The sequence below is a fragment of the Coloeus monedula genome (assembly GCF_965178545.1).
Source record: "Coloeus monedula genome assembly, chromosome: 28".
NCBI lineage: Eukaryota > Metazoa > Chordata > Aves > Passeriformes > Corvidae > Coloeus > Coloeus monedula.
Window position 1 is genome coordinate 1,638,291 of NC_138808.1, and position 18,731 is coordinate 1,657,021.

Consider the following 18,731-nt stretch of genomic DNA (forward strand, 5'->3'; position numbering starts at 1 on the left):
CTCCCACCAGCTTCCCAGTGGGAAAAACGCTCCTTTCGTTAAGCTTTTAGTCCCAAATCCCAGCATGGCACAAGAGAGGTGTGTGCTCGTGGGGGGGAAGGACCATCCTGGTCCATGAGGCTGCAGTACAATGAATAGAATGGTTTTGTTAAATTAGAAAGTGAAGCAATTCTCATGAGCAGAAATAGAATCTGTGGAAAGAGGAGATTTGTCAGGAGAAGTGGGATGATAATGGCATGCACCTTTCCCAGGCCAGTTCTTCCAATCCAATTAGGCCAGGACACATGATTGCTGTCTAATCATGGAATTATATCTTAATCTTGATTTAATGCACTTTTTATCCAGAATAATATTATAGAGATCCAGTTAGCTCTGCAAGGTGTGGATTTTTGGGCTGGATATGGGAGTTTTGCCTCTGTTCCCACTCTGGAAGAGCTGGCAGGTTCCATGTGTAAAAACTTCCTTAAAATGCCAGGTTTTGGGAATGGTGAGACAGGTCATGGTGGGGGCAGGTTTGGCACCAGCCCCTCTTGCATTTTTGAGGTTGCAAGTCCCAATTCCTCTTGGAATTCCCTCCCTGTGACCTGCTGAGCTTTCCCTTTCCAAGTGGATCAAACCCTTGGCTTTGGGCTTCGCACCAAGAGGCAGAAGAAGGAGAGGAGGAGATTATTTGAGATTATTTAAACCCAAAAAGCTGTGACTGCCTGGATTTGCTCCTTGGCTGTTGCAGACAGGCAGTGATCAATTCCTGGGCACGGTGCCGGGAAAGGCTGGGAAAGGGATCCGTGCAAAACACCAGGAAGCATCCGAGGCATGTGAGTGTAGAAACTCCCTCATTCCTCACTCCAGCCCCTCTGGAGCCCTCGAGGGCTCTTCAATGTCCTTTACTCTGTGTCCTCCTGGTACCTGGCAGTCCCCACATCCTTGGGAAGTGCCTCCAACCACCGGGAATGGTCGCTCTCCACATCCCTGGTGTGTCCAGGAAGAATTGCGGTGCTAAATTCAAGCCCGTTTTGCTTTAAAGCCCTTCAAATGTGTTTTAAAACCTCTCTTCTGCAAGCTGCCAACCTTCCCTGCATCCCAAACCCTCCCCTATTGATGCTGCTGTATCTCTGCCTTGCTTTGATGCCAGGGCTGGTTCTTCCTCCAAGTCATTTGCTTCATTTATAGCAACTCCCAAGTTCTCCTGCCAGCCCAGAAAAGTGACATTTCGCTTGCAAACACAGGGAGGTTAAAGCTTTAAATCCCAGAATAATTATAAATGGTTTTGTTGGGAGCATTCCTCCTGGTAACAGATGCAATAAAACATGATTCTGCTACTGGCCTTGGCCCCGTTCTCTTTTAGAATTCCGAATTAATCAAGTTGTTAATGTGGGGTTGAATTCCAAGTGAGACACAGGCGGTGCTTTACAGCTCCTTGGGGTTTTTGGGATCAGCTGGGATGATTCATGCAGAGCTTACCTTGCAGGTTCAGTGCTTAAACCCTGAGCCAGATCTCAGCTGTCAGTGCTGGGAACCGGCTGGGAGCTGGTTCCTTTGGGTTCTGGAGGTTGTTCCCAGCTGGCTCCTGGGGATCTGTGCCCCGGATCAGGGATGTTGGAGGCTGTAAAACCATTCACAAGACTTGCTGGTGGTCCCATTCCCCAGGCGTGTCCTGCAGCCTGTCAGCCTCGAGGGTAAGCTCCTATTAGAGACTTTAATCCAGCTCCTGGAGCTTGCTGTCGCTCTGGATTGTCCACATCAACAAGGGAAATGTGATAACATTTCCCCGTGCGAGATAACAGCGATGCCGCTGTCGGCCGACAGCACAGAGCCCACGGGGGTGAGTGAGCCCTCCCTGCCTCCCAGCCCTACCCTCAGGCTTTTTTTGGGAAGCCAGCATGCAATATTTCTGCTAAAAACCCCCGTTTCAGGCTGATTTTAGTCTGAGCCTCCTCAAAGGCACCGGCTTTGCAGGTGTTGCTGCTCGGGGAGGGGATGTGGAAAGCCCTTTTCAAAGCCAGAGAGCTTTGCTAAGCTCAGCTTGCTTTTTGGGCTCAGCTTTTCCTGTTTTGAGCTTGAACTTCACATGACTGTGGCATAAGCAAAAAAACCAGGGGGGGGAAAATCAGTGGGGAAGATGAAGTTGAATTTTCCGGTTGTTTCGTGGACAAATGGCTGCCTGCTCCCCTCGCTTCTCTCCATCCCAGTGGAACATCTGGAGCAAACAGCTGGTTCTGCTTTGCTGCTCTGCAAAAGGGGTTTTTTCCTTGGGTTTGTGCTGGAAGCAAAGCTGCCCCCACCCAGCCCCAAGCTGCTCTCTGTTGGCTACGACCTCATTTGTCACTTCTCCAAGTCAGCCCTAATATAGAGAAATCCCAGTGGCTTCTCCCCACTTGGCCAGGAGGAGATCCACTGCCCGTTATGGAGCTGGGTTCCACTTTGGGTGTCTTCCCAGAACCTCTTAGTGCAGTCTCAGGCTGCTCAGTGCCCTGGAAAAGGATTTCATGACATCCCTTCCTTGCCTCTCTTGCAGTGCGTGCTGTATTTATGGAGTTTAAAGATAAATCATCCCAAAACATTGTTCCTCCTTCGAGGGAACCACGAGTGCAGGCACCTCACAGAATACTTCACCTTCAAGCAGGAATGTAAGTAGCAGCAGTGGGAGAAGGGTTTGAATCCATTTAAATAATACATTTTAAAATATATTTTGGAAAAAAAAGGTGGTGTGAGAAGGCGTGGGCTTCAATTTTTGTGCCTCTGAGTGGCATCAGAGCTGTAAAAACCTGTTGTCTTGTTTTCCTGCTCTTCTGTTTCAAGCCCTGCTATAAAAAATACCCCAAACCCCAAATCTCTTAAGTTCTGCTAAGCACCAAATGTGGCCTTTTAGTTTCAAAGACTGAGCGTGGATGGAAGAAATGGGAACACTTCTCCCCTGATGAGCCAGGCACACACATCCTCCCCTCCCTGACTTCCAGGCCCAGCAACGTGTAATCAGTGCCAGAAGACTTCCAGATTGTGCAGCTGGGATCAGTGACTGCAGTTGGAAACGGGGGAAGGATTTGCTCCTCCCTGTTTGCAGCGGGGAGGATCATTTACCTTTCAGCTCGTTGCAGTTAAGAGATGGGTTTGTGCACAGCGTTTGAGCATTTTTAAAGCAGTGATGAGGAAAGGTCAGGCAATGATGGATGACTGTCATTCCAAGCAGTAAAAGAGGGAGAGAGCTCAATGCAAAGCTCCTTTAGGGAATTCTTGCTCAAGGACCCGGCCTCAAGAGAGAATTCTGAGTCCAGTCTTTATCCTGTCAGCTCTGGGTGCTGTTGGATGGGGGAAGGCTCACAGGGGATGAGGTCCTCTTCTGTTTGCTCAGGAATGAGCTGGAAAACACCTCCCAGCTCCGTGCTGGATGCTGTATCCATCACCTGGGTGCAGGTGAGCTCCTGGTGAGCTGTGCCCAGCCTGAACCAGGTGATGGGGTTGGGTTTTTTCCCTTGGGAAAACAGGAGGTGCTGCTTTTCCCCTTCCTTGAAAACCCATCAGTGCCTCTGACATGAGGATGTTTCTGAGCATGTTTGAGGTCTGGTGTAAGAGCCAAACTGCCTTGGAAAGGCCGTGGTGTCCCTGTTGAATGTATGGGAACATCCTCTTCCCCTGTGCCCTCGCTGGGATTGTCATCCCTGAAAGATCCAGTGGGAAGATCCATTTCCATGGGTAAATCCTGCCTCCCAGCACCTGTGTCCAGCTGGAAAGGCAATTCCTGCCCTCTATGGCTGTGTGATGCTGCTGTGCCAAATTCAGCAGGGAAGATGAGTCTAGAGGAGCAGCAGGGCCGTGGGGAAGTGATGGGGTGGCTTTATCAGCATCCCAAATTTTTTCCATGCTCCAAATTTTCATGATGTGGAAACACCTCATCTCTTTTGTATTGATCTCAGTGCAGGTGGTGTAGAAAACAACTCGAAGGGAGGTGAATATTCTTGTCCAACTCCAGATTAAAGAAACCTTTTCCTTTCCACACCTAACAGTTATTTTCCAAGTCAGTATTTTCACAAACAGGTGCAAAGTTGGATTCCCAGTCAGTATTTTCACAAACACACAGGTGCAAAGTTGGATTCCCAGTCAGCATTTCCACAAACACACAGGTGCAAAGTTGGAATCCAAGTCAGTATTTTCACAAACAGGTGCAAAGTTGGATTCCCAGTCAGTATTTCCACAAACACACAGGTGCAAAGTTGGAATCCAAGTCAGTATTTTCACAAAAACGCAGGTGCAAAGTTGGATTCCCAGTCAGCATTTTCACAAAAACGCAGGTGCAAAGTTGGAATCCCAGTCAGCATTTTCACAAAAACACAGGTGCAAAACTGGATTCCCAGTCAGCATTTCCACAAACACACAGGTGCAAAGTTGTATTTGTGGGCCACGGACCTGGAGCTTCCATATCAGGGTTCCTTGGATTTATTGATCAGCACTTTGGCCCATCAGAGCTTGATCAAATTCCTTCTTCCCAGGTCGAATCAAGTACTCGGAGCGAGTGTACGACGCGTGCATGGATACCTTCGACTGTCTTCCTCTCGCTGCCCTCCTCAACCAGCAATTCCTGTGTGTCCACGGGGGCCTGTCTCCAGAAATCACGTGTCTAGATGACATTAGGAAAGTAAGTCAGCTCCCTGGGCTCTTCCCTTCACTCCCAACTCCTTGTGGGCTTGACTCCTGCATGGATTTGGGATGTTTTTCCTGCCACAGCTCCTGCTGATGTTGTGTCCCCTCTCCAGTTAGACAGGTTTAAGGAGCCTCCAGCCTTTGGTCCGATGTGTGACCTGCTGTGGTCGGATCCCTCGGAGGATTACGGCAACGAGAAAACCCTGGAGCATTTTGCCCACAACACTGTCCGAGGCTGCTCCTATTTCTACAGGTGAGGAGTGTTTTAGGGGCCACTTTGTCCCCCCTCACACTAAAATCACCGTTCAGGCCACTCCGTGTACCTGAAATTCTCCTTGCTTGGCTCTAATGCACAAATTCTTGCTTGTTTTTTCTCCTCCTGTAACACTGAGCTGTCTTTGGGTAAGTTACTGTATGGAATTGGGGTCTCAGACAGCAGAGGTGCTTTGTTGGTGCCCTCTGAGTGGTTTCCGGTGCCTCTAGGGAATAATCTTCCCTTGCTGAAAAAGAAGGATTTGTGCTGGCAGTCCACTCACAGGGAGGGTTTAACAGAACCCTTTGCAATTAATTTTTGAATGATAAAACAATATTTTGGGGTGCTGGACAGAAACTGGATGTTCTCTGCAATGGCTGCTCCCTGAAGCCGAGACCACCCTTGCTCTGTGCTCTCTTTTGCTCCCTGCTGAGCTCTCCTCTCTTTTTGTTTTCCAGTTACCCTGCAGTGTGTGAATTTTTGCAGAACAATAGTTTGTTATCCGTAATCCGAGCTCACGAAGCCCAGGATGCTGGGTAAGTGCTGCAGCCCAGGGGCTGGGCGGGGTTTGGGCCGTGCTGGGCCGGGTTTAACTCGGTGCCGTGTTTTTGCAGGTACCGAATGTACAGGAAGAGCCAGACCACGGGCTTTCCCTCGTTAATCACAATCTTCTCTGCACCAAATTACTTAGATGTCTATAACAACAAGGGTAAGGCCAGGGCTCTGCTGCTCTTGTGGGGGGTCAGGAAATCCCTCTCCCACTCTGCTCTCCCAAAATCACAGGATAATTTAAGTTGGAAAAGAGCTCCAAGACCATCGAGTCCAACCCGTGCCTGATCCCCACCTTGTCACTGCCACTTCCATCATTCCTTGGACACCCCCAGGGGTGGGCACTCCAAACCTCCCTGGGCAGCCCCTGCCAAGGCCTGAGCACCCTTTCCATGAGGAAATTCCCGCTGCTGCCCACCCTGAGCCTCCCCTGGCCCAGCCTGAGGCCGTTCCCTCTCCTCCTGTCCCTGTTCCCTGCGAGCAGAGCCCGACCCCCCCGGCTGCCCCCTCCTGTCAGGGACTTGTGCAGAGCCACAAGGTCCCCCCTGAGCCTCCTTTGCTCCAGCCTGAGCCCCTTCCCAGCTCCCTCAGGAGTTCTCCAGCCCCTTCCCCAGCTCCATTCCCTTCCCTGGATTCACTCCAGCCCCTCCATGAGGGTCCCAGAACTGGACACAGCACTCAGGGCACCTCCCCAGTGCCCAGCACAGAGGGACAATCCCTGCCCGGCTCCAGCTGCTGCCACACTGGTTTTGATACAAAAAATACACTATTTTTGATACAAAACCCTCTCCTCCAGCCGCATTCTTGTGCCTGGAATGAAAGAGAGCTTTGTGTGCTGAGCTGAAGTGGTTGACTTAATGTGTTACTGCGGCAATTAACTGCGGAGTCATAAGGGCTGGAATAAAGCTTTCATTCCCAGACACGGGACAACGGAGCCCTGTTGGTGGATGCTGCCATCCCACTGAAGCTGATAGTGTAGGAGAGCTTTCCCCTTCCCTCTGCCCCTAAACCATGGGGGTCATGGAGGAATTTTCTCCTGCTGTGGGGTTTTTCACCCCTCGCTTTGGATCTTGGCTCTGTTTGAGCTTCGCTGTTCTAAGCTGAGAACCGGCCTGAGGAAATGAAAAGTTTTAGCTTAAACCTTCTCATTTTGGGGAGTTGGTAGCTTGACTCTACACGAGTGTAACCTGGTGTTGATAATGAAGTTTTTTTAACACTGGTGCAACTTCCAGAGCGAGCCAGGCTGGGAGAGCTGGGGGATGAGAGAGGAAAACACTCCAGGGAGAGCTCAGAGCTCCTTGCAGGGCCTAAAGGAGCTCCAGGAGAGCTGGAGAGGGACTGGGGACAAGGGATGGAGGGACAGGACACAGGGAATGGCTTCCCAGTGCCAGAAGGCAGGGCTGGATGGGATTTTGGGAAGGAATTCCTGTCTGGGAGGGTGGGGAGGGGCTGGGATGGAATTCTCAGAGGAGCTGGGGCTGCCCCTGGATCCCTGGAAGTGTCCAAGGCCGGGTTGGAGCAGCCTGGGACCGTGGAAGGTGTCCCTGTCCGTGGCAGGGGTGGCACTGGCTGATCCTTAATATCCCTTCCCACCCATCCCATTCCAGGATTTCCCACCCAGCCCATTCCAGGATTTCTCAGTGCTCAGTGCCCGTGGACATTTGTTCTTTTTCCCTTTCCTCTCCCAGCTGCTGTACTGAAATACGAAAACAACGTCATGAACATCAGGCAGTTCAACTGTTCCCCTCACCCCTACTGGCTTCCAAACTTCATGGATGTCTTCACATGGTCTTTGCCTTTCGTAGGGGAAAAGGGTAAGAGAGATTTGGGTTTTTATTCCAAGTTCCCGGTGCCTGATCCTCACATCCTGAGTGTCCGAATCCTGTCCCACAGCACTGGGAGACTGTTGCAGCTCTGAGCAGCCCAGGAGTGCAGTTGAGGCTCCACAGATCTGCATTACTGGGTTAAATTCTCGCAAAAACAGCTGTTGGTACCTGTTTGAAAAAGCTTTTCCCGATAAACCCCTCCTTCCTTGCTCTTTCTGCATTGCTGGTGGAGCTGATCTTGGGTGCTGTAGCCCCACCTCAGAATCTGGAGACGTTTCTCTTGGTTTGCAACGGAGGAATTAAAAATTCCTGTTGGCTCCAGGCCCACCAAAAAGGAAGCATTCATTTCAATCCAAGGCTTATTTCGTTCTGGAGAAGGCGAGGCAGCTTAAAATATGACCAAGACTTTGCCTCAGCTTTTCACCAAAAGGATTTTTACCTCTCCTGATGAGCTTAAATTCCACCCCTGTCCTGTATGTTCGGAGTGTGGCTTCAACCTCACAACTTCCAAAGGGTCTTTTTGACTTTGAGGCACCAAAGGTCGAATCCCACCGCCCCCCTCCCCTTCCCCAAATTTGGCCCTTCTCAGAGCCAGGTGGCTGTGGCGCGGGTGGGGATGGGGAGGGGGGGACCTTGAGGGAGCTCAGGCTGTTCTGCAGGAATGTTGGCACCTCATTGCCCACGTCTGGTTCCTCTGTGATGTGCTTGGCCTGCATCCACCTCCTTGGCAGAAGATGCAGCGTGTGTCGTCTGCTCCGGCGCCGCTGCGGGTACCAGCAGGCTGTGCCTAAAAGTGTCTTTAGGCTCCCGTTTGCAGGGGACAGACGACCTTGAAATCCTCCCCTCGTCCTCCAAACCTCTCCACGTGCCCCGGGCCTCTCTGACCTCGCTGTCTGTGCCTCTTGCAGTCACCGAGATGCTCGTGAACATCCTCAACATCTGCTCCGATGACGAGCTGATTTCGGATGGCGACGAGACGTTGGAAGGTAAAATATCCCTGCTGGCACCTGAGAGCAGCAGGGGGAAAGGCTGGGGAAGGTCTTTGATGCCTGAGCAGCACTTGATTTATAGCTGGATGCCCAGCCAGGGTCTCCAGTTCCTTTTTGCCCAACCTTTGTGCAGTTCTGGGTAGGGAACATTATTTTTATTTTTTTTTTCTCCTTTGCTGTTCAGTCACAGAGAAATTAAACATTCACTGCGACAGACACTTCTTGCCAGCTACTCTGGGAATGGTTTCCTGCTCCTTACACAGGCTGCTGGTTATTTTTTCCCCCAATTCAAAATTTTCAGCACCAAAATAGCCACCCGATCTTCTCATCTGTTGCAGTGAACTCCTCTGTAAAGCGGTTTCTCATGTCACCCCCCCCCCCCACCCCCAAAAACACACAGATTTTGGCCCTGGTTTTAAGCAGTGCATGAAGGGGACAAATCAGTGGCTGAGCTGATGAGTAGTTTGGATTTTGGGGGGGACACAGGAGTGAGGTGGTGACCTGAGGAAGCTGAGGCAGCCGTGGGGGGCAGCGAGAAGGGGGGCCTGAGCTGCTTCGGCCCCAGGTGGAGACTCTAACCCGCTTCTCCCATTGCATTTCCGTTTTGTTTTTTGGTTTTGTTTTTTCTTTCCTCCCTCCCATGAAAATTAAATTTGTTTCTTCTATCTCTGTCTTCATCTACTTGTTTCTTGGTGTCTCCTCTCCCTGAAGATCACTACATTTCAAGCTATCCGAAAGGTACCCAGCTAGAATTTGCTACGAGCTTAATTATCACTGCCTGTGCCACCAGATCCTTGAAGTGGATTTCCAGAGCTGACTAGTGGGGCAGTCTCTTCATCCCCTTTCAGTTTTAACATAAGCTCCATGTGTTTTTTAACCCTTCTGCGTTCCTCCAGGAACTCGAGAAACGGGGGTCACGTTTCTACTTGATTCTGAATGCAGCCACGTAGTGCATGGCTGAGCCATGGTGCATGTTAGCCCTGGGTTTGGCTTCCCTGTCCTGATGTGTACTGGGCCATGTGAGGAATCTCAGCTGAGAGGAGATGGATTTGTTCCCTCTTTTGACCTGAATTTTCCCTTTGGTTTCAGCTCCCTCCATGCTTTTTTTGGTTTCCTCTCTCCCGTTGGGTCCGTAGAGCGGAAGGGCAGTTCCCCCCCGTCCCGTTGTGTCCGTGTGGGGTCAGAGCAGAGCTGCCAGGCTCCGGCCAGCCCTTCCCCGTGCTCCTTGGATGCCAAAGCTGATGCTTGCGTGCCACTGTGGGCGAGCACAGCGGTGCCCATCAGCCGTCAGATCCCTCCGTGCTCTGCCTTGCAAACTGTGTCCTCATGGCTGAGTCATTTGTGTCACATCCTGTGCAGTGTGAGCCCACCTGGAGACCTCCCCGAATCCGTGTCCTGTGCTGGTGGTTCTACTCTCTTTAGCCCTCTCGAGTTCCGTGTGCCATCTCGTTGGTGTTGCCCTCCTCGCTGCCATCCTGGTGCCATCCTGATGCCATCCTGATGCCATCCTTCCAGCACCGTTCTCTCTCCGGTGTAGCTGTGAATCTGTAAAACCATGATTTTCTTTTCCTGGAGTCAGGCAGGTGCTTCATGCTGATGTTCTCTGGAGAGCAGGAAACCTCCAACGTGCTGCTGTTTGCTCTTTTCTCTCCCTAAGGTGGGACAACGGTCCGTAAGGAGATCATCAGGAATAAGATCAGAGCCATTGGGAAGATGGCACGGGTCTTCTCGGTTCTTCGGTAAGGATGGGCTGGGGACTGGGCTTAATTTGGGGTCTGGGCTTAATTTGGGGACTGGGTGATGGAGCAGCACTGGTCAGGAAGAAAGGAAGGGGAAAAACCCCACAAGACAGAAAGAGTCTGGTTTTTCCAGACTCTTTCAGGACACATTTGCCTGAAGAAGGTTGTAGCCAGGTAGGGGTTGTGATCTTTTCTCCCAAATAACAAGTGAAGGATGAGAGGAAACAACCTCAAAGTGCACCAGGGGAGGTTCAGGTTGGATATTAGGGAAAATTTCTTCATGGAAAGGGTTGCCAAGCGTTGGAATGGGCTGCCCAGGGCAGTGGTGGAGTCCCCATCCCGGAGGGATTTAACAGATGTGTGGATGTGGCACTTGGGGACGTGGTGACCAGGGTAGTGCTGGGTTGATGGCTGGACTTGGTCACCTTAGAAGTCTTTTCCAACCTTAATGCTTCCATGATTCCATCATTCCCAAGGCAGCTGTGCTCAGGGCAGGCTCCCATTTCCCTGTCACCCACCAGTCTTGCGTGGACCAGTACAACCAGTGCACTGCTCGGTGTGTAACTGGTGCTGCTGTTCCCTGCAGGGAGGAGAGCGAGAGCGTGCTGACCCTCAAAGGCCTGACCCCCACAGGTACCCTGCCCCTGGGAGTGCTCTCGGGGGGGAGGCAGACCCTGCAGACCGGTGAGTACCCGTGCCCCCCTGCACTCCCCCTGCCCCAAACCCCCTGGAGCAGCTCCCACAGGCAGCCTGGGGGGTGCCAGGGGACCCCAGCCAGGGTTCAGGCCCGTGGGGAGGAAGGATTCCCAAAGAGGAGGAAGCAGAGGTGTAGGTGGGGATGCGGAGAGATGCCAAGATGTCCCCGTGTACCCTCGAGGAAGAAAACCCACAGCAGCCTGCCTAAAGCATGTTTAGTGCTTAATTGTTTGTTTCTGCAACGACTTTTTATCCTTTCTTTCCCTTCTAACGCTGCATGGTGCACATCCTCTGCCTCACCTCGCTGTGCTGCTGCTGCTGTGTGACAGCCTCTGTGTGAATGTGACAGTGACACAGCTGCTTGTTTGTTCTTCGTTCAACCAAACCCCTCCCAATCCGCCCCTGGGAAGTCACGAATCCCAAACCAAGAGGAAGGTTCAGCCAAAGGAGCGAGGTTCCTCCAGGGCTGGATGGTTCAGAAAAGCTGCCTCTCAGGTTTTGAGGTTTCTTCCCAAACTTTGCTGCCTCCCTCAGCAGCTCTGGGAGCAGGACGGAGCGAAGGATCCGACCCTTCCCTGGTGCTCAGGGAATGAGCTATCCCAGAAACGTGTCCCCAGAGGGAATCCTGTAATCCAGCGTTTTAATCCTTCCCTGCCAGCGGCCTTCAAAGCCTGGCACCTCCCCAGCTTCCCCCTTCCCATGGGCACCAGGGATTTCCTGCAGCTCTCCCCGGGCTGGGGCTGGGATTGCCTGGATTAAGTAGCTCACGAGTCAGAAACGTGGAAATATCACTGCCTGCTCCCGGGGAGGATGCAGCATCACTCCCGAGCTCATGGATTTCTCTGCCCACAGAGGAGGATGGATTTTTTTTTCCCTTTTTTTATAAGAAACTGTCACAGTCCCGTCGCCCCAGTTTTGGGAACAGAGCCTGAGTGGGAAGGTGGCTGTTGCAGCAGCTCTGTCCCTGTATCCCCACAGCACAGGGTCATGCTGTGACGTTCTCCAGCACCTTCCCCTCTCAGGGGGTTCTCTGAGAGGTACCAGCGACCTCCCCTCCCTCAAAATAAGCCTCCCCCCAGGACAGAACAAACAAGCTGGGCCTTTGCTGCTGCCTTACCCGCCCTGCCGGCCGCCTGCAGGCTCCCCCCGCTCCCCTCGGCACCACCCGGCTTCTCCTGCCCCCCTCACCCCCCTTTCCCTGTCCTGACCCCTTCTCCCTCCTTTCTTTTCCCTGTCCTGACCCCTTCTCCCATCCCCCTTTTCCCCATCCTCCCATCCCTTCCCGTTTCGCACATCCCTTCACACTCCCGGTGAATTTATGGGAGCCCCATCTGCTGGGTGAGGAGGAGAGGGGGCTGCCCCCCTTTTGGGGTGCCTGTGCACCCCAAAGAAAGGGAAACGGGGCTGCAGTGAGGAGAGCCCTTCCCTCCTGAGCCTCTCGCCAGCCTTTCGCAGCAGGGCTTGGCAAAATCAGCGGAGCGAAAAGTCACGGAATGTGGGGCAGAACTGTGTAGCCACAGCTCCATCCTTCCTCCGTGGCCTCCCAAGGACCACGTGGCCTCTGTATTGTGTCCAAAGCAAAAAAGCTGCTGTTTTGAGGCTAAAATCCAGGGAATCTGCTCAAGGGAAGGGCCTCCTTCCAGATGTTGAGGCAGGGCCTACCAAACCTTGGACGTTGCCGCAGCAGATTTAGGAAGGGGGACATTGCTCAGCTCTGTGGTGCCTTGTTGCTTGGTAACACTTTCAGGAGGTGGAGCTGAAGCCAAACTGGATTTGGAGCCTGATTTTCTGTTACAGCTCAAGGCACCGGGAGCGGAGCAGCCCAGTACCTGCTGCTTGTCCTTCCCTGGAAAACAGGCTGCCCCTCTCCTTCCCACTGCTCCAGGACATCCCCTGGGATCCCTTCCCTCATGCAGCTGTGGTGGTGGAGGGTGAATTCCACAGAACTGATCATCTGAAGGTGGCCTGGAGCCACCCAGCGTGGAGCAGACCCACGGCTTAGTCCGAGGTTATCCCTGCCCGGTGCACACAGCAGGAAGCTCTCTCGGCTCCTCCGTTCTTCCATCAGATCAATCCAGAGGAGAGGAGACTCCCCCTGAGCCCTCGGGAGTCCCCTTCCCCCCTTCCTCTCCACCTCCTGTCACCTCTTTCTCCCCTCTCGCCACTCGTTTGGCACCACCGGGGCTGGGGGGCCGCGGGCTCTGCGTCGCAGCCATGATGTCGGATCACTCACTGTCACTCTGTTTTTGTTTTTTTTTTCTTTTTTTTTTCTTTTTTTTTTTGTTTTGTTTTGTTTGTTTTGTTCTTTTTTTTTTTTTTTCCCTGTCTTCATTTTTGCATGCCACTGTTCTTCTGTATTGCAGCCACAGTAGAAGCGGTAGAGGCACGGGAAGGTATGGCTAGAACCCGGCGAGAGACTCAAATCATCTCCGTGTGTGCGTGCGCTCATTTTAAAGAGCTTTACCAGCCCTTAACGGAAGCTTTTTACTCTTGCATCACCAGAAGTGGGGGAGGACGAGGCCTTGCTGGGAAAGAAAAAAATAAAATACCCAGGGGCTTGGTTCAAGGCTGTTTCAGCTTGAACAGTTTATTCCTCAGTGGAACACCTTTATTTGGAGTTGCCGGAGCAATTTGTGCTCCAGCAGCTCAACATCTTGGGGTTGAGGTCCTGCGATGTGCCAGCACCATCCAAACCCTTAGAAATCAGGATTTTGTGGTGCTGGTGTAATCCCTGCCTCGCCCACACGTAAGCCAAGGTGGAGAGGCAATTCTCTGCCTGCAGAGTGTAGGAATGACAGATCCATGAGGATTTTTCCTCGATGCCGAGCGGAGCCGCGCAGCTCTGTAGAGGCTTTGCTTCCCAAGGGAAGTTGTTTGTAAGCCAGCCAAGTCCTTGTAAAAGATCTGGCACAGCCTCCTTTTCCTTAAATTATCCGTAGCACAAAGGAGTTTCACATTTGGTCCGTGTCATCAGGGCGAGGGTGACGTGCTCGTCCCCGCGGTGATGGAGCAGGGACATGAAATTCCTCAGTGGGATTCATCCCTCCCAAATTTGCCCGTGTGTCTCCTGGTCATGCAAGAATTTTGCCTTTGTGATCCAAGGACTAGCTGTTCCCTCTCCTGGTGTTGCAGTGTGTGGTTTGTGTCGGAGTTCAGAGCCTTGTGGTGGTGTCTTTGTTCTGTCGTTCTGGGTTTTGCTTTTTTTTTTTTTTTGGATTTTTTTTTCTTTTTATTTTATTTTTAATTGTTATTTTTTAGTGTCGTGTTCTTCAGCTTTGAAATTTTCCCGAGATTTCACTCTCTGGGGACAGCGAGCACTTGTCTGGTTCATCAAGTTCCTCCTATTCTGTTAAAAAAAGGGGGGGTTTGGGATATTGGAAGGAAATTCTTCCCTGTGAGGGTGGTGGGATGGAATTCCCAGAAAAGCTGTGGCTGCCCCATCCCTGGAAATGTCCAAGGTTGGGGGGGTTGAACCTGGGATAGGGGAAGGCATCCCTGCCCATGGCAGGGGTGACACTGGACGATTCTAAACTCCCAACCCATCCCACGATTCCATGAAAAGCTCTTAAGGAGCCAAGCAAATCCCAAACTTCACAGCCAGCAAAACATGAGCTGGCAACACCGAAAATTCCCCAATTCCCCGCCCTGTAACTCCCAAATCCAGGCAGGTGCTTTCCGTCCCCGCCACTATCCCCGTTGGTGTCTGGCGTGTGCTGGAGGGCTCCTCCGGGGGGAATCCACGGCTCCTCCTGACGGTCCCTCCCTGTGCTCCCTTCCCTCCGCAGCCATCCGGGGCTTCTCCCCGCAGCACAAGATCCGCAGCTTCGAGGAGGCGCGGGGGCTGGACCGCATCAACGAGCGGATGCCCCCGCGCAAGGATTCGCTGCACTCGGACGGCCCCGTGAACTTGGTAACCTCGAACTCTGCGGACAAGAACGGCACAGGGAAGAAATCCCAGTAACGCTCCGAGCGCCCAAACCTGCACCGCCAGAGGATCCAAAACTTAATGAATTTTATTTATTTATTATCGGGGTGGGGTGGGGGCAGGGGGAGAAACCAACTTCACCTGGAGGCACGTCCATAAATCCAGTCCGCATCCGTTCTGTAAGAAAGCGACCATTTTGTAATTTTTTTTTTTTTATTTATGTTCAGTATATATAAAAAAGTCCTTTTTTTTTTTTTTTTTTTTTTTTTTTTTTAATTTAATTTAGAAACCAATCCAACTGCTAGTGCATCCCGGGAATGTTGTGCTGTCCGGCTGCCCTCCCCGAGAGGCCAAACCTCTGCTGGGGGTGAGGGGGGGGTGGTTGGATTAAAAAAACAAAAATCAGTCAAACCAGGCAACTTGGGTCGTTGGCTTTGGCACAATTTGGAATTAGCCTGAGCTTTCCAAAGCAGGTCCCTCCCTTCAGGATACGGTTGGGTTGGTTTTCCTTTTCACTCCTGTTTTCTTCCCAGATTTTTCCTGTTCTTTTCTTCCACCTTCTTGCCTACCTGCAGCTGCTGCTTTAGCAACCAGTTCCCTGGAAGGCAGATTGCTGGGATCCATCCCACTTTTCCAAGGTGACAGCCAGGGGTAGCTCTGAAGGACTCCAGGGTTGTTACACAGCACCTTTTTTTCCTTCAGGAATTCAGCTTTATCCCAGTGGAGTCCCAAAGGAGAATAGGGAGAAGGTGGGGGAAGTGCTGCCCCTCGTTGTGGCTCTTCCTCTTTGGAGCAGCCAGTTCGCCAGCACAATTCCCTTGGGAATCGCTCTGATTCAGAGCAGAGGAATTATCTCCGCTGCCTGGTGATCCTTGGGAAAGCTGCAGAGCCTGAATTTTAAAGGAAAAGGGGGGATTTACACCCCGGAGGTTACAGCCCTCCCCGTTACCCCACCAGCACAGGCTGCCCAGCCCATGGCTCATTCCCTGTTCCCGGCTGGAATCGGCCCTTGCCGAGCAGTTTGGGGCGTGGGGGGGACAGGGTGGTCCCCGCCAGTGTCACCTCCCTGTCCCCCAGAGGGGTCTTCCACCCACTGTGGGTGACTTTGGGCATCACCCACCCGTGGCTGTTCCAGAGGGCAGCTCAGCCTTTCCCAGCAGCTGGATCGGGGGTTGCTGATGAAGGTTTGGGATGAGATGGGTGGGGCACCGCTGGTTTTGGGGAGATGTGGCCTGGTGCTGGTGCCAGGGCAGCCCCCCCGGGCTGGGAGGCAGCGAGGGGCTGGAAGGCAGAACCGAGTGGATCCGGCAGGAATTTTGGCAGGGTGTTGGTGCAGTGCTGGACAGGGATCCCGGAGGGTTCCCAGGGGACACCCCCGGGGCGTTGTCAGGGATTTCGGAGTGGGAGCTGAGCGTTCTTTCACTCGAGCTGGGCGTGCTGGGGAAGGGTTCTGTGAGATTCCCGTTTTTCCCATGTGAGCCGTGTCCATTGCCTGGAGCCGAGGCAGCAGCTCCTGGAGCAACCTCCCCCCGCAGCTTTCCCTTCCCCACCTTGTCCCGTGCTCTCCGCAGGCAGGGCTGAGCCTCTCCCAGGGGATCTTTGCCAGCGCTTTCCCTGGATCTTGCTGTCTTCCCTTGGAATCCAGCGCCAGAGGAAAACAGCAACTTCCCAGGAAGCTTTCAAATTGTCTTAGGATCACACGTCACCTGATCCCCCGGGGCTGTTTAGGATTCTGCGAGCAGACCGCTGGGTTTCCACACTTTCGAGTCACATGCCTCCACTTTTCCCTCTATTTTTTTCTCTTTTTTTTTTTTTTTTTTTTTGGTGTTTCCCCCCCCCCCCCTTTGATCCCTTTTTTTTTTTAACACGCCCACCGCTTTGCGAAAAGTGCGAGATGTTTGGAGCGAGCTTCTCTCCCCCCAGTCCGAACAGTGGGGCCAAATTGCCTTTTGTCTGTGAGTATTTCTTTGTCCTTTCAGGGCCTCCTGTGAGCGCGGTGAGCCCGTGTGTGGTACCCGGGCGCTCACACCGTGCCCGGGGCTGCCCGTGCATGTTCGGGCGTGTTGTGCTGACCCAGGCTGGGATCTCACCCAAGCAGCCAGGTTTTAGTCGGGATATTTGGGATGGGAATTGCGGGACCCCGAGCCTGGCACTCGCCCCGTTCCCAGCGTGGAGGGGTCAGCAGGGCCCGGCCCAGCACGGAGGGGGATTTGCTTTGCTGGCAGTTTGTCCCCCCACCCTCTTCTCCTGCTCTGGCATCACCAATTCCCCCTCTCCGAAATCCCTTTGGACCTTGTGCTTCGTGGTCTGGGGGCTCAGATCCAACCCCCTAATCCTTGGGGCTGGTGGGGCTGCAGCTTCCCGGTGTCCTGGCCCTGGAGAAGGACTGGATGTTGGTTGTCCTTGCCCTGGAGAAGGTGGCCAAGGGTGGGATTTTTGTCCCCCCTTATCCCTGGGGCTGGTGGGAGTTGCAGCTTCCCAGTGTCCCAGCCATGGAGAAGGCGACCAAGGGCTGGATGTTGGTTGCCCCAGCCCCAAGGTGGTGGCCAAAGGCTGGAAGTTGCCCCCGTGTCCCTGTGGCACCAGCACGTGTGGATGTCACGGAGCCAGGTCCCCTCTTCCCTTTGATGCAGTTCCCGAGGGGGTGAGGAGCAGCGATGGGGCTCTGGGTGCTAATTACCCCCTCAATTAACGCTCCCTCTCCCAGTGGGAATGCTGGGCTTCCCCTGCCACAGCCCCGAGCCGAGATCCCCCATCCCCTCTTTTGGGGACAACCTCGGAGCAGAATTCCCTGCCCCGATCCCCACCACGGCAAACCAAAAACAATCCAGAAACGCCCCCAAATTCCCCTTTTCCTCCTTCTTTTCCCCCACAAATCCAGCGCCTCGGAGCTGGGCTTGTCTCTGACCCCTCATCTCCGAGCTCCCGCCCGTCCCTTCCCCTCCCCGGCTGCCACCTGGAGCTTGGACAACCGGGATTCTGGGAAGCCCATCGGCCCCGGGGCAGCCCCCCGACCCGAGGGAGCCCCCAAATCCAGGGAAAGCCCCCACCTCCCCGCAGCCTGGGTTTTTTTGCATGTTCTAGCAAGGTGCATGTCCAAGGAGGGGAGTCGGCAATGGGGCGGGTGGTGGGTTGAGTTCAAGCTTAATTTTCTTTTTGGGGTTGGGAGAACCCCTCTGGCTGCCTCTGGCACAGATCCCACCTGGCCAGGGGAGCTGGCAGGGATGCAGATCCCACCAAAACCTCGGCCAGGGAGGACCTGAAGCCCTCCCAGGGGTGCAGCAATGGTGATTTTAGGGTTCTCGATGCTGAAGGATCATACGCCCGTTGCCTGGAGACTGCCTCCTTTTTAATTTTTATTTTTATTTTTATTTCTTGCTTCTTTTTTTTTTTTTTTTAGTTCTGTTGAAAGGAGAAAAAAAATGGTGAAAATGTTATTTATTGGCAGAAATTATTTAATATAATTTCTTTTTTTTTTTTTTGTGAAACAAGGAATGAATTTGTTAGAACTGTCTCGATGTAAATCGGAGTCATCTTTAAGGAGGAAAAAAAAAAGAAAAAAAAAGTTAAAAATTGACACAGTCACTGGGCTCCGCTGTGGTTTTTTTAGGGGGGTTAAGGGGGTCCCTGTGCTGCCGGAAGGGAGGATTTTGGGGGCTTTTACAGCATTTTCAGGGCTGGGGCAGCACCCAGACGGCGTCTCCCAACCTCCGGCACGTCGGCACACGCGGAGCGGCGGCTCCCGGCTGGGATTGGAGAGCTCTCGGCTCCTGCTCCTCGTCCTTCTCTGGGATTTACAGCCCGGTGCCAGCAGGGAGAGGAGGGGATGTGCCAGCTCTTGTTTCACCCTGGCTCCCTCCCTGGCGCTTTTGGGGGTGTTCCCTCCACACTGGGAGAATTCAGGGAGCAGCCCTGGGGCCGGTGCTGGCCGGGATCCATCCGGATGGATCCAAATGGTCACGACTCCAATGCCAGGCTGGATCCTGCCCGGGGATCCCCCTCCCGCAGCCATCCCAGCTCTGGCATCACCAGCTCCCCTTGGGGGTGTTCCCTCCACACCGAGGAGTTTCAGGGAGCAGCCCTGGGGCTGGTGCTGGCCGGGATCCATCCGGATGGATC

At 53.1% G+C, this 18,731-nt stretch overlaps 1 protein-coding gene across 6 annotated transcripts in view; it reads left to right on the forward strand.

The window, feature by feature from the left end:
• PPP3CC (protein phosphatase 3 catalytic subunit gamma) overlaps positions 1-14,718 on the forward strand; it is a 34,913-nt gene extending 20,195 nt beyond the window's left edge. Inside the window, exons 4-15 of one of the 6 annotated variants that reach the window (XM_082298272.1) lie at positions 2,516-2,627; positions 4,485-4,630; positions 4,749-4,888; positions 5,347-5,424; positions 5,503-5,597; positions 7,126-7,251; positions 8,172-8,249; positions 8,964-8,990; positions 9,910-9,991; positions 10,578-10,675; positions 13,051-13,122; positions 14,473-14,718. In XM_082298272.1, coding sequence (XP_082154398.1) covers positions 2,516-2,627; positions 4,485-4,630; positions 4,749-4,888; positions 5,347-5,424; positions 5,503-5,597; positions 7,126-7,251; positions 8,172-8,249; positions 8,964-8,990; positions 9,910-9,991; positions 10,578-10,675; positions 13,051-13,122; positions 14,473-14,648 — 1,230 coding nt within the window. In that variant the 3' untranslated portion in view covers positions 14,649-14,718. The remainder of the gene's footprint in view (positions 1-2,515; positions 2,628-4,484; positions 4,631-4,748; positions 4,889-5,346; positions 5,425-5,502; positions 5,598-7,125; positions 7,252-8,171; positions 8,250-8,963; positions 8,991-9,909; positions 9,992-10,577; positions 10,676-13,050; positions 13,123-14,472) is intronic. The other 5 variants (XM_082298274.1, XM_082298276.1, XM_082298273.1 and 2 more) reach the window with 5 other exon arrangements.
• The last annotated feature ends 4,013 nt before the right edge of the window (positions 14,719-18,731 follow it).